General features: G+C 38.5%; 1 protein-coding gene across 1 annotated transcript in view; it reads left to right on the forward strand.

Annotated features, from left to right (window-relative positions):
• The window catches only part of FREM3 (FRAS1 related extracellular matrix 3), a 108930-nt gene that overhangs the window by 59799 nt on the left and 34278 nt on the right, over positions 1-14853 (forward strand). Inside the window, exons 3-5 of the mRNA XM_003899225.5 lie at positions 6509-6655; positions 9919-10149; positions 13084-13209. Of these exons, the coding sequence (XP_003899274.3) occupies positions 6509-6655; positions 9919-10149; positions 13084-13209 (504 nt within the window). The remainder of the gene's footprint in view (positions 1-6508; positions 6656-9918; positions 10150-13083; positions 13210-14853) is intronic.

Consider the following 14853-nt stretch of genomic DNA (forward strand, 5'->3'; position numbering starts at 1 on the left):
AGCACTGTGCCTGATGTATGGTTTGACTTCAAAGTAATTGCATATTGTGTAAATGAGCAAATAAACAGTTCTCTGTGAATAATTGATTTATGCATTCCAAAACACCAATTTGTACTTATTTTCTCCTGTGTGTCCATTAAAATGTATGCATTGCATTGATATCAGTATAGCCTTAATGGGCCCAGTGTCTTGAGTGCCTAGTGCATGCCAGGCATTATGCTAATCATTTTCACCTTCACTATTCAATGTCTTCTTATTCCTTTACAAACCCAACTAAGACAAAAATAAGTTCATTGCTGTGGGATTTTGTTGTTTTCATTTTTCTGTCCTCAACACTTAGAAGAGGGAACAGCATATGCCAGATGATCAATAAATATTTATGCAATAATTGAATGGATGGCTTAGTCAATTATAATATTTCATCAATCATCCTTCAGAAACCTAGAATATAACTTAGATCTACAAGAGAATTTTCCTAGTTGCAAACCTACAATTGCTATTTAAGTCCTATTAAATACCGTTGCTATTAAATAAAGAAACTTATTATGGCATAGTAATAAGCTTTAGTAGTATCTCTAGGAGGCCAGAGAGACAGAATGACAGGACATGCAGCAAGAAAGAATGCCAACAGCACTCTGTGGATGACCATTGCCACTAGGTACAGTTGTCCCTGGACACTAGATCTCTGCTCCCAATGTCCATGAAAACCAAGTGCCTCCACTGCAACCCTCACCAATATGGGCTCTATGCAGTTGACCTGCAGCCTCCTCATATTGTACACTTTTAAATCAAAGTCTCAAGCCACATTGGCAGAGCCTAAGTGACAAGCTTATGCCCTAGCTGTTAGAGAGGCTGCACAATGATGTTTTCTAATTCTTTCCAGTAGATCAAGCTTGTCCAACCCATGGCCTATGGGCTACATGCAGTCCAGGATGGATTTGAATGTGGTCCAACACAAATTCGTAAACTTTCTTAAAACATGAGTTTTTTTGTCATTTTTTTAGCTCATCAACTATCGTTAGTGTAGTGTATTTTATGTGTGACCTAAGATAATTCTTCTTCTTCCAATGCGGCCCAGGGAAGCCAAAAGATTGGACACCCCTGCTATAGGAGATGGGATTCATCAAATCCTAAATCCTCCAATTATGGACAGGGAGTTCAAAAGCTGAAGAATAGTTACAAAACAAAATCATGTGACCTAAAGGGCCCTAATGAATACTACTGGCCAGAAAAAGCCAGTCCACCTTCTTAAGTACTGATTAATAGGTACTGATTCATAGGAATAAAAAGGGCACCAGAAGGGAATGGAGACCAAGTAGCCTTTGGTCATGACAGAATATTGATTAGTTTTAAAATATGGAAATATTTGTTGTTGTGTTTGTTTTCCCTCTGACTGAAATATTCTTTCTCTCATTCTCTAATCAAATACTACCCCTTTAGAAAAGCCTTTTCTACCCACTCTATATAAAATATCACCTTCTGATTCTCCCAGTTATGCTTTATCCAACTATCCTGATTTTTGCATAGCACTTTCACCATCAACTACATTATACATTATTTGCTTATTGGCCCACTGGAAAGTAAGCTACACAAGAACAAGGATTTTTTTGATTTCACTGTTCTACCCTCCACACTTACAAGAGTCAATAGCATATAATAGGTATTCAATAAATATTGGTGGAATAACTGAATGGATGATTTAATTAATTAATTATAACTTTTCATCAATCCTCCTTCAGAAACCTAGACTATAACTTAGACCTACAAGAGAATTCTGGAGTGCATTAACACATTTTTTATTAATTATCAAGCCAAACAAACTGAAAGGGTGCCTGAAATGTTTTTAGGTTACCAGAATTACTCTTTTTGTGGTAAATGCATGTAAGTATTTTGACAATCAGAAATCTTCCTGAATCTATTCTGAAGTGGTCTTGTCATGCCTTAGAAACAGTACATTTTACTAAAGAATACTGTTACAAATTTTCAAGAACGTACCATGCCCCGTGTAAGTTTCCTTCATTCTGCTTCCCCTAAGTCTACCTTCTTCTCCCTCCATATTAAAATGTCCCCTCTTTCTCTGCAGAAAGAATTCTACCCATCTCTCCTAGCCCAGTCATCCCAGGAGGTCTTCCTTTCTACTTATTTTGCTCCATTCATTTCTTTTTTTTTTTTTTATTTATTATTATTATACTTTAAGTTGTAGGGTACATGTGCATAACGTGCAGGTTTGTTACATATGTATACCTGTGCCATGTTGGTGTGCTGCACCCATCAACTCGTCATTTACATCAGGTATAACTCCCAATGCAATCCCTCCCCCCTCCCCCCTCCCTATTATAGGCCCCGGTGTGTGATGTTCCCCTTCCTGAGTCCAAGTGATCTCATTGTTCACTGGCCATCAGAGAAATGCAAATCAAAACCACAATGAGATACCATCTCACACCAGTTAGAATGGCGATCATTAAAAAGTCAGGAAACAACAGGTGCTGGAGAGGATGTGGAGAAATAGGAACACTTTTACACTGTTGGTGGGATCGTAAACTGGTTCAACCATTATGGAAAACAGTATGGCGATTCCTCAAGGATCTAGAACTAGATGCTCCATTCATTTCTATCCACAATCATATTGCCCTTGTGTTGTAATTTAACAGTTTCATATACACGTCTTATTTTCTAGTTGGATTAGAGAATCCTGAAGGTCAATGCCCATACTAGGAAAATAAAAATGTATAAATATTATCTCTACTATTTAGAATTAGCCAGGCGTGGTAATGTTTGCCTGTAATCTCAGTTACTCAGGAGGCTGAGGCAGAAGAATCACTTGAACCTGGGAGGTGGAGGTTGCAGTGAGCTGAGACGGCGTTACTGCACTCCAGCCTGGGTGACAGAGCAAGACTCTGTCTAAATAAATAAATACAGCATTACAATAACACAGCTTTTCCGGATGTTTATTTCTGTAGTAAACCGGCAATTGCAATGGTAGCTCCTTCAAGATTTAAGCATTAGGAACTAAGCCAGCCCCAGAATCAAATAATATTGTCTTTGGCACAAATTTGCATTTAATTGGAATAAAATAACATTTTTAGCAGAGAGCAAGAAGTTAGTATTTGGGATCAATTTGTAGGATATGACCAATACATCAGGGAGCCATTTATCTCTTATTTGTGTTGCTTTATAGAGAAGGGGAAAGAGAAAATACTTTAATGAAAACTCTCTTCTGCTCTAGCATCACCATTAATTAGTTTGACTTCTGACAGACAGTCTTTTTTCTGGCCAATACATGTACTTACTACATTTTAGCCACTGGTATCTTTAGGCCAAAACCCCATTGAGTTGTTCCTTAGCTATTAATTTCTCTATTTCTAAGGTTAATGTGATTAAGGAATATTAATAAATAGAGCTTTAAAACATCTGTAGATGGTCTTCACCTTCTTGGATTCATCTAGAACTAGAAACAATTCCTACCAGCCTCTTTCTACTAACATACTTGGTTTAAAGTAGGTTCCCCTTAAATGTTTTGAAACACAGAATATTTCTTATTTATCCCAGACCATGTTTATATTTCTCATTTCTCTAGGAAGTGAATTGATATGGTGCCTAACAGCAAGCATGTGATCACAGAAAGCACTGATTAGCCAGTGATATCAGGTTACAGTGACTAAGGAGCTCATGCTTGAAGAGGATGATGCTTTCATATTTTCTTAACTTGCTCAAGGCATACTAAAATTTCAACAAAACGTAACAATAGTGTTGTTTGGTTTGGGGGCAGGCAAAATATAGGCAGATTGCAAAGGAATATGAAATGTGACAGGAAAGTGCTTTAAAAAGAAAAATGTTAAAATAAAAGAAGAGTTTCAAGTTCTAACACAGGCTGTTCTGATGAAACTAGCCACTTTTTAAAAGATGTATTAACCAGTCAGCAGTGAAAGCAAAGTCAAAAGAAGCAATATAGCCTGGCGTAAATCAGTCCTCTGCTGTTTTAAAACCATGATGATTAGAACCCACATTTATTGAGCACCTCATTTGTGCCAGGCATTTGGTAGCATTATTTTCTTTGATTTTCACAACAATCCGATCGAGCACATAATGCTATTATCACATTTACTGATGAAGAAACTGAAGACCCATAATTTGCTCATGATCAAATGGCTCATAAGTGGCAGGCCTAGAACCTGGGTCCATGTGACTCAGGAGCCTATGCTCTTCATCACAAGACTACAAATTAGCTGTTTGGAATCTGGAAATGTTTCTGTCTCTAATTGTTAAACCCTTCTCACTGTGCATGTTTTTATTCAGAGGGTCTGATGTGCAATCAATTTTTCCTACTTTGCTTTTGAAGTGTTTGCATTGCATTGATCCCTAACCCACAGGAATGGTAGCTCAGAGTGAAAGAGCACTGGAGTAGCAGACTGCAAAACTGGCCTCACCACTCACCTGTGGGGACCTGGTCAAATTGCCTCATCCTCCTGAAACTGTTTGTCCAGTTATAAATTGAGACTAATATTTGCCATACTCTGTAATGGGTTTGTAGAATAAAACATGTGACAGTATATAAAAGAACTTTGAAAAAGACACAAAAAAAGTAAATATAAACTATTGCCAAGACACAAGATTTCAAAATCTAAAGGACTACATACATGAATAGTTAAAGTGTTTTCTAACTGTAAACAATATGGTCTTTTAAAAAAATAGCAGTAGGATTTGGGGCACGTTTATTTGTCTGATTTGTCTTATATTTTTCTGTATTTATCAGAATATCCACAACAGTATCAATAATGTTATTTTTTAAAGAGAGAGAAAACTACAGAGAGTAAACATGAAAATCAACATATGTATTTATCTTGCAGTTACACATCAGTGAGTTCCTGTAAGCCCAAGTAGGATTAAATCTCAGTGCTTGTTTTCTACTGATCCTTCTTTGCAACTATAGATCAGAACCTGCAGTGCGAAGGAGGGCTGAGGCCAGCTTTCCTCTTTCCATGCTCATGGTTCCCCTCACTTACTACCAAGGCCTTGCTCTTCCAAGGTTGACTCTAGAGAGAGAGGAGATAAGGTAGGCAGAGCACAGTCTAGTATAGAGAGTATCACTGCCATCTGCTCTTGGAGGTCCCTGGGTGGCTGCTCTTTAAAGGGGGACCCCTTCTTTACTTAGTGTTTTCATGGGTTCCTTGAAGATTCCTATCTTTGGAGCCTTCTTGTCTCTTACCACCTGTGCAACCCATGGGAATCTGGTGGTTGGCTCCCAGCTTCCTTTCTGCGGAAATCCTGTTGCCTCCTTAACTGGCCCTGTTGGACGGATGACCCACCTCTAGTCCATACACCTGCTTTCTTTGTCCTGCTCTTCATAGCTACTCTATTGCTTCCCAATGCAGCGCTCTCCACTCACCCCTTTACCCTGCCAATCTTTTTTGGAAATGAGTAAGTCACATAGACTCCAACTGTAGAAGGAGATGTCAAGCTCTCCAGGAGGTTCCCTAAAGCCCTGTAGGCTGGAGGTCAAGGCTGTAGCCCCATCTCATACCCATACCCTTTTTGGTGATAATAGGGATTTCCACCACAGCATCAGCTTTTTCTAAAGTATTCTCTTCACAAATTCTTTCTCTTGTCCACATGCTGCCCCATTTTGATATGCTTGATCTGATTAAGGGGTCCAGTAACTGTGGAACTGGTTAGTAAAGCTCTATTTGATAAAGTTTATACACAGTCACTTTGGTATCTGATATCTATCATACTGGCCCATCAGTTGAAACTCAGTCATAAAGATTTCTACTTCAACATCTTTTCACAGGTGATTATTTGCAGCAACCACTCCACAGATGAGGGAGACCTTCTCCTGCTACCAATACACAAACCTTACACAGCCACAATAAGGGGCTGGGTTGATCTTTCAGAAAGAGGCCAGTGACTTGGTATGGACAAGAGGAAATACGATAGAGCTCTTATATCCCTTGTCTATTGTCCTCTTCATGGGTAGTTTTTAAACATTAGAGTGTATAGGTTCAATGCATCATACTATGTCCTGAAAGTGATAAAATAAGTAAATATAATGTCGGTATTATCTTCAAGGAACTTCCAGACTAATATGAGATCAAATGGATGCTCAAATAATACAAACGAGTAAGTTAAGGGCAGAGAAAAAATTGAGGAGGCAGAGAGAGTGGAAGTGAACAAGACAGGCAGGGAGAAAAGGATAGAGGTGTTGAGTATGACCTGAATTTAAAACTACCAAGCTCTGGCTCTTTGGAACCCTGATGCACAAGACCCTTTGGGAACAGGAGGCATCTGGCTCACTCTAGATTAAGCAGGGGGAATAGGGGTTAAGATGACACTCATGACATCCTCTAGCAAAGCAAAGAACATTTCCTCTCTCCACCAAAAAAATAAAAATAAAATAAAACAAGAGTATGTTTTGAAACCCCTGATTTCAGAAGCAAAATGCACACCTTGATCATTGACTTTTGCCATCAAATACTCCAGCTGACTTTTCCTTTGCCCCTATCAATTACAGGAGGAAATAAACTAACAAATCAACCTTTCCATCTAAACTGGGCTTGGATTTGTTTGGAGAAAGAGTACTATATTGTGGATGAAGACTCCACATTCTTAGAAGTGACACTTACACGCAGAGGATACCTTGGAGAAACATCATTTATCAGTAAGTAACTTTGGATTGGTTGTTGGTAAAACGTCATGGAAACATGAAATCTAGGACTAAACCTAATTATAAGAAAGTATACTGAAAGAGAATAAATAACTGGTTTGGAGAAATCTCTAAAAAAGTGTCTGTGAAATTATGCATTGGTTTTTGCTCCATGTGAGTTATGGGGCTTAGATATATCAATTTTTATCATCCTTTCCCTGTTTTTCTCTTTCTAGCAAGTTCATCTTTCTCTCTTTTATAACTCACCAGTCCTCAGGAAAATTAAGACAGTTCATAGCCATCCCACAATCTTCAAGTCACTCAATTTCCTTCAAAGTTGTTTTAAGCATATATTTTTAGCCTTAGTTCTAGCTATTTCTTTTGAAAAATTATTTATGAGTACATGATCCATTACTGTGTTTAGTTCTATATATTTCTTTTGATTATGTATAATTGTTTTAACCTTGCTAGTAGGTTATAAATTCCTTGAGGACATGTACTATGTCGAATTTCTTTATGTTCTACAAGGACCTAGTACAGAAATATGTCTTCTTGGAGTAAACACACACATAGTGCGTGCATAATATATCTCATTATCATCATTAATAATTAACAGTAGTTGTTCTAATAAGGCATTGCATTTTCATAACATCTTTAGCTGCCAGAACTTTCAGAGATCATTTTGCCTTTATTTACATAATCTATTAAGAAGACAGATAGGAGTATATTGTCTTCATTTTATAAATAAGCATTGAGTTTCCCTGACATGCAGGACCCCAGAGCTCAGGCAGTATATCAAAACTGTTGGAGAGAAGCCAGGGAAGAAATGAGCTGGGGAGAAAACAAGCAATCAAGAAAAGGCAGACTTTCCCTAGTCTCCGCTCCAGGCCCAGAGCTCCTAAAATAGGACTGTTCTCCTAGGAGAAGGGGTCAGCCAAAGAGCACCCTGATTTCTGGGTGGCCCTCAGCCTCGGCCTACATTCCAGGTTACTACATCAACACATGGTAGAACTCGCTGCCAGGAATGTCAGCTGAAATACGCCTCCCTCCTCTTGTCAGGCCCTACTTCCACAATTCTTTATCTCAAGGCCTTCTTGTGAGTTTGGGTTAAAATGTCAAGAAGCATTTTTATATCCTGACCCAAGAAAAAAACGTTCATCTGCTCAGAACCATTTCAATGTTTGCCCTAACTGAACCCTTTGGAAATCCTTCTGGCCACCCTGTCCAAAGCAGCACCCCTGCCATACTCTATCTCCATGCACTGCTGTATGGTTCTTCATAGCACTTACCATAATTGGCATAGATCATGTGTCTATTTGTCTTCCCAAGTAGATTTCAGCTTTATAAGGTCAGGAACTACATCTTGGGTTATGTCCAACCTCAAGAACAGCATGGGGCATACGGTAGTCACCAATATTTGTTGTTAAGTAAACTACAGCCAGGCCTTTTGTTTGGTAAATACTCTTTAAAAGCACAATACTACTCAACATCACAGACAGGAACCTCTAAAGCATCTCACTCAGACAATCCAGAAAGTCCTCCTGATGCCCCCGCTTACTCCACCCCAGGCTAATAGTCGAACCACAAGATCCAGAAGAAAAAAACAAAATGGTAGAGTTTGACTTCCTGCTCTGTCACTTACTCTTTTTTGTGACTTTCAAAAGAGTTCAGTTTCCTTACGTGTAAGTAAATTATCCACCTCACGATGTGTTTAAGGGGAATTTGTAATAATGATTATAAATCAATCTAGCACGGTTCTTGGCATACCGCCAATGCTCAATAAGTGATAAATACCATTCCGTGGCACTCATCAAACACAATTAAAATCACCTGTTTATCTGTTTGCCTCTTCCAAAATTGAAAACCTCTTGAGGGTAGTGGTGGCTGTGCCTAATTCTGTGTGACATCCTCAGCACTTCACACAGAGACAATGTTCACCAAACATTAAGTAAACACCATGTGCCTGCTTCATTCCTATAGCAGCGCCACTTAGCTCTATCTAAGCTTTGGCTGAGGATACCATTCACTCTTCTTTATGTTCTCCACTTCCAACATGTGGCCAAAGGAGGCTCTTCCTAAACACTGAACATTCACTCTCGGTCACAAAATTGATATTAATGCAGGCTTTCTTCAGCAGATTTGCAAAGGCAACACGAGCTATCCTACCTTTGAAATTATTTTCAGGCTCTATAGCTTCATGTATCTTTTACAAGGTTTCAGATTATTTGAGAATGAGGCCAAGGAATTGCATGAGGGGGCTATTAATCTTATTTTATATCAAGTTTTCACCAGAGCTGGTGTCAAGTTACCGTATTTGATTTCACACATCCACACAACTGCAGAATGTAACTAACCCTTATATTGAGACCTACAGTGGAGGGGCAGGGGTATTGTTTTCTTGGTGTGTTAAAATCAAGACCAAACAATATTAGAATGCTGCTTGAACACTTTGGGTTAAGAGGAAGGTCTGTTTAGTCTTGATGGGATAGCATCTTTCATCATTGTATCTCACATTGGATATTTTAACACTATTTTGTTGTTGTTGTTTAGTATCTTCAGTAAGTTACTAATTACTATTTCCTAACAGAGCTCAAATCTCTCACCTCTCTCCATTTTCACCAACATTGCACTAATTGCCTGAAAAATTCCTAAGCATTCTCTTACAATCAAAAAATCACTAAACATATGAGGAAACAAGACACCATGAGTAAGAATCAGCAAGAGAAAACAACCTTTGGGGTCATTCTTCCAAAGACTGCAGAAATTGAAATTATCAGATACAAAATGTTCACTCAAAAATTTTTTATTGAATACCTACTACATGCCATGTACTGTCCTAATTCCCAGGAATTCATCAGTGAACACAATGGTCAAAGATCTCTACCTCCATAGAGCTCATATTCTACTATCTTTCTCTTGAGACTATGAACTTTCTGGGGGCTGGGACAATTTTTTATTCATCTCTGAATCCCCAGCATCTGGTAGAGTTTGGCACATCAGAGGATCTCAATAAGCATGTGCTAGAATAAATAAGTTAAATAAGACTGTTCTCTGTTCTTTCTGTCAATCCCCTTTCCATGTTTTCTTCTCAATTCTATTCAATTCTGCTTACTTATACTCTCTTAGCCAAGAAAGATCATTTACAGGTGTCTTTTGGGAGCATTAAAAGAAACAATTTCTATGTTATCTACTTTTGTTAACAATAGAAACCACTTTGAAAGGAGACTATGCCTTCAGTCACTTGACTTTATATTTATAGGTTTTTTATTTTTATTCAGGCATTGGTACCAAAGATGAAACTGCAAAAAGAGACAAAGATTTCAAATGGAAGACCAATAAACAGGTCCAATTCAATCCTGGACAGACTACAGCCACATGGAGGGTGAGAATCATACCTGACAATGAATATGAGACTTCAGAGACCTTCCAGATCATTCTGTCGGAACCTCTCATGGCTGTACTGGAGTTTCCCGAAATGGCAACGGTTGAAATTGTGGACCCTGGAGATGGTATGTGATACTGATTGATTTGCTTTATTAACCAGTACAGGTTCTTGGCTCCATTTCCAGCATTCACACTTCCCTCAGGCTCTGTAAGCCACTAGATGTGTTCGTATCCATTTAGGATTTAAAGTGAAGTAAATTACTTTATAGACAATAATTTTTCGTTTGCTCTCAGGATTTTTGAAAGAGAATACAGGAGGATTAAAATACGGAGGATCTGTACCAGCATTCCTGTAATATATATACAAGATCTTACTGCAGGCTTTCTACACACCATAGGTACCAAGCAGCTCTGCTCCCAGATGGCTAATCCTCAGGGTTCATTCCAGGGCCACCATCTTTTCACAGCCAGATTAAATGAGAACTTAGATATCCATTGTCCTAGATGTGGCTCCTGGAGCCAACTCATTTGTTTCAACATGTGTTCCCTGAAGTTCTGTTATTATTGTACATAATGTCCTTGAATTCACTGGTTCGTTTTATGCATTCATTCTTTCAGCAAATATCTCCCCAGATAAATTAAAAGGAAAAAAAAATCTAAGCAGTAATTAAACTGCTCGCTGCCCCTTTTTTGGAAGTAGAAGAATATTCCCTAAAGGGGGGTGGGGATTAGTGTTCATCTTTGAATTTCAATTAAGTACATTGATTACACACAGTAGTTAAAAGAGGTCATGTAGCACCTGGAAGTGCGTAGCTTACAACCAGGGAGCAGGCCTTAAGTTCCACAAGACTCAGTGAAGAATCCCTGCATTAGCATGCTCTGAACTACATAAGAGAACGTTAGTGTAATAGACATCTACAGGGGATGGAAAGCTTTCCATGGTCAAACAAGTCTAGGAACTATTTCAAACTTCATCCCTCTTTTTAGGCATCATAATTCATGTTAGCATATTTAAGATTCTGAGAAACTCTCCTATAAGGAAACCGATTTAGTTTAGTTTAGTTTTGTTAGTTTGAACTGTGGATTTTTTTTTTCATCATCTCCAAGGAATGTCTTTTAAAATCTCTAAGTTCCAGTTTTCTTAAAACATAATTTGAGTAGTGTTCATATGCTCTGCACTTTGGCAGGTACAAAAGAAGTAGAAAACATTGCCCCCACCACCTAATGAACAAGGTATCAGACCAGTTTTGTTGAGAACAACACTTCGATACATGAATCAGTTATGAAGTAAATATAAGACACATGGGAGAGTTCAAGGAGTTCAAGGAGAAGAATATAGGTCATCATGGTCCCAAGTAATTAAGGCTCATGAAAGAGGCAGGGTTTGAGCTGAATCTTGAAAAATAAATGGGATTTTGATTAGAAGAGCAGATAGAAACAGGCTCTCCAGATTGGAAAAAACAGAGGGCATGACTGAATAACTTAGTCCTATTGTATCAATTTTTTTCATACGACATTGATAACTTTAATTTACTTTTAGCTTCTTCCATGATGCCAACGTTTTGAATTGAAAGATGTCAAGATAGTAGACTACCACATAGGTAAAATGGAGGAAAGAAAATTATCACTGGTCTTTTCTCCCTGCGCCTCAGGGCCAGTGTCTTCCTGGAGGTTGATACTTGTATCTGTTGAAGCTAATGTAGGCAGAAAAGTAAAAAAGAAAAAAATTTGTAATAGCTAGATAATTTAACATTGAATTCTGAATTATCATTTAGTAATAGTTCCAAAATGAAAAAAAAAAAAAAAATGGTGATTGCCAGCTGGGTGCAGTGGCTCATTCCTGTAATCTCAGCACTTTGGGAGGCTGAGACAGGCAGATCACTTGAGTCCAGGAGTTCGAGACCAGCCTGGCCAACGTGGTGAAACCCTGTCTCATCTAAAAATACAAAATTTAGCCAGACCTGGTAGCGCATGCCTGTAATCCCAGTTACTCAAGAGGCTGAGGCATGAGAATTGCTTGAACCCAGGAGGCAAAGGTTTCAGTGAGCTGAGATCACGAAATTGCACTCCTCCAGCCTGGGTGACAGAACAAGATCCTGTCTCAAAAAAATGCGTATGTATATATGATTGCCTACAATCTTTTCCCTTTTAGCTTGCATCACTAAAAGGAAGAATCTAGGTGTATATATAACATAAGGAAAAGAACTGAGAAAATAAAATGTGGTTTCATAGATAGTTACTGCAGTTATCCACTTCACACTATGAGTTGGAACAACCTCCTCTAAAATTTTATTTGTAAACAAACACCTATATTTTAATTGCACAATGCATGCTTAATAAAAAGCCTTAGAAAACATCCAAAATCTCTCCCCGCCAAAATAGTACACATAATCCCATCAACAAGACATGACATGACCAATATTCATATGGATATTTCAGTGAATGTTTCGATGATGTCTAGGTGTATGCACACACACACATACACACACACACAAACGTGTGTGCACATATACACAACTCAGTAAATTTCAGCAGTAATATGATCTTTAAAATTGAGGGAAGGACCTGTAGTTTATTTTTCTCAGCCTATTAAATGACCAGCACAGTGTCTGCTTAATAAATATTAAATAAGCAGTTTGTTGAATGAAGCGTGAAAACAGTTTTCTTCATTAATGAATTAGATTACTTCATTGTTAAAATATTTTAAAATAAACAGTAAAAGTAAAGCAAGGACAGAAATATGTGATCTCCATTGAGAAGACTTAAACTTTGATCTCAGAAGAAAAAAAAGACATGAAATTGCTGCAGGATTTTTGTTTTCCTTTTTAATGCTGGCTATCCTTTTTAACCTTTCAAAAGAGGTCTCCTAAACCCAATTCCACTGCCTCTCCAGCTCCACTCAATAATAAATAATGTTTCCCATTCTCACTACATTTAATGCAGTTAACCTTGTTGGAAAATATAAGGGTCAAAGACTTTGTACATTTCTGCTCAGGTGTGTTCAAATATCACCGATCAAATCTAAATCTTGGTGAAAAGTCTTCTGCTGTCTTTTCTAGAATCAACAGTTTATATTCCAGAGGCAGAATACAAAATAGAAGAGGACGTTGGGGAACTTTTGATTCCAGTAAGACGATCTGGAGATGCAAGCCAGGAACTAATCGTCATTTGCTCCACACGTCAAGGTATGAGGCTCTGTGGGGTCCTGTTTGCAGGAATAAGATGATGAGAACAGGACTGTGGTAATGCTGGGAGTAGCACAGGGGGTGAGCAAAGCAGAGTTAAGATGCTGGATGCGTGGGCCCCTCATCATGCACGCCCTGCTGCAAACCCCCTTTGCTGACTCTGTGCAGGTGCCCTACTGTTCTTAGCCGGTCTCCTCAACCAGGGATAACACTTTATTCAAAATTGGGATTAAAATAACTATTTTAACTACCCCACAAAGGGGCTAGTCAAATGAGACATTTGTGAAAGTCAGATGAGACATCTTGTGTCAAAAGAGTTTATATATGCTGGTCAAAAAATTATAAATTAAAGATTCTTATTTGTAATAGTATTGCCTCTGGGCAATATTGTAAAATAGTCTGTATATACTACTCAGTTTCTCTTCTCCTCCTCTCTCCCTATCTCACAATCACAGATACCCCCCAACCATGAGTTCAGGCATCTTTGCAACCAAAACAAGGTTCCATTCTTTTTGACCACCTCTATACAGCCAGATTTAGCTGTCTCATGTCTCATCCCCTCAGGATCATATTCTCTAACATCTCATTAGTAACTATGTAGAAAACGAAAATTGCGGAAATAAATGAAGACCACTCAAATGACAACAAGAAAAGGCTATTTATTTAGAGCTTGCTGTAGTATGTCAGCCACCATCACTTGCATGTGGCAGAGACTCGCCAGCAGGCAGAAGCATGAGAAAGCTTTGTAGTGGAAAAAGGAAAGGTATCAGGTATGCCCTGATTGGAAGCTGTTGGCCTGGGAATCTGGAGACTGGCCCAGTAGAAGCAGGCATCCTATATGATTGGTTAGGAGGGCATATTTGGCTCTCTCTGCTTGGTCTTAAATTAGAAGTGGGAGCAGAAATCAGGGAAACTGGCAGTTATTGAGTAAGTCTTGACCATTTGATTGCTGATTGCTACAGAGGTGGTGGCTTGGCTTCCTGGACTCATTGCTGCAGCTGTGGGTCGGAGTTCTCTTTTTATGTATGGTATGGCCATTGTCCCTCTGTATATTCAGTCTCTCAAAATCAATGCTCCTACTTGTTGCTATGTCAGCAAGAGAGAATTTATTCCTCCAGCTTTTCTTCCTCTCCCAATGTTTTTGTTTTTTGTTTTTTTGTTTTTTAAGTAATACCCCCACAACACTGTTTGTAAACACTGATGGTGCACTAATCATTTGGCAGGGGCAGGAAGTACCTTGGTAGATGGAAACTTTAATGGTAGGACCTTGAGATCCCCAGCAAAACAGCATAAAACTAGTTGCCTCCTTCACTTACCTGTAGCCATGTTTAGTATTTGTGAATTATTAGTAACATACAAAGCATGAGTCTGCTTTCCATTGCACTGTGTATGTAGCTCATGTTCATTTTATTTGTGAAAATAAATAATTGTTAAACATTTACCTTAACATGACTTCCAGAGAGTTTAAGTAACCGAATTGAACTTTCATCCTATCCATGGTGAGTAGGTGAGGACAAATACCACAATGGCACACGATATGAGTATAAGAAGATTTACAACATTCATGTTTGTAATTCTGTTACTGGCCAGGTTCATTCTGCTTGTGCATAGCAAGCCAATCACTGTGGTGACAAGTTTTGCAAA

Source organism: Papio anubis, chromosome 3, assembly GCF_008728515.1.
Source record: "Papio anubis isolate 15944 chromosome 3, Panubis1.0, whole genome shotgun sequence".
Taxonomy (NCBI): Eukaryota; Metazoa; Chordata; class Mammalia; order Primates; family Cercopithecidae; genus Papio; species Papio anubis.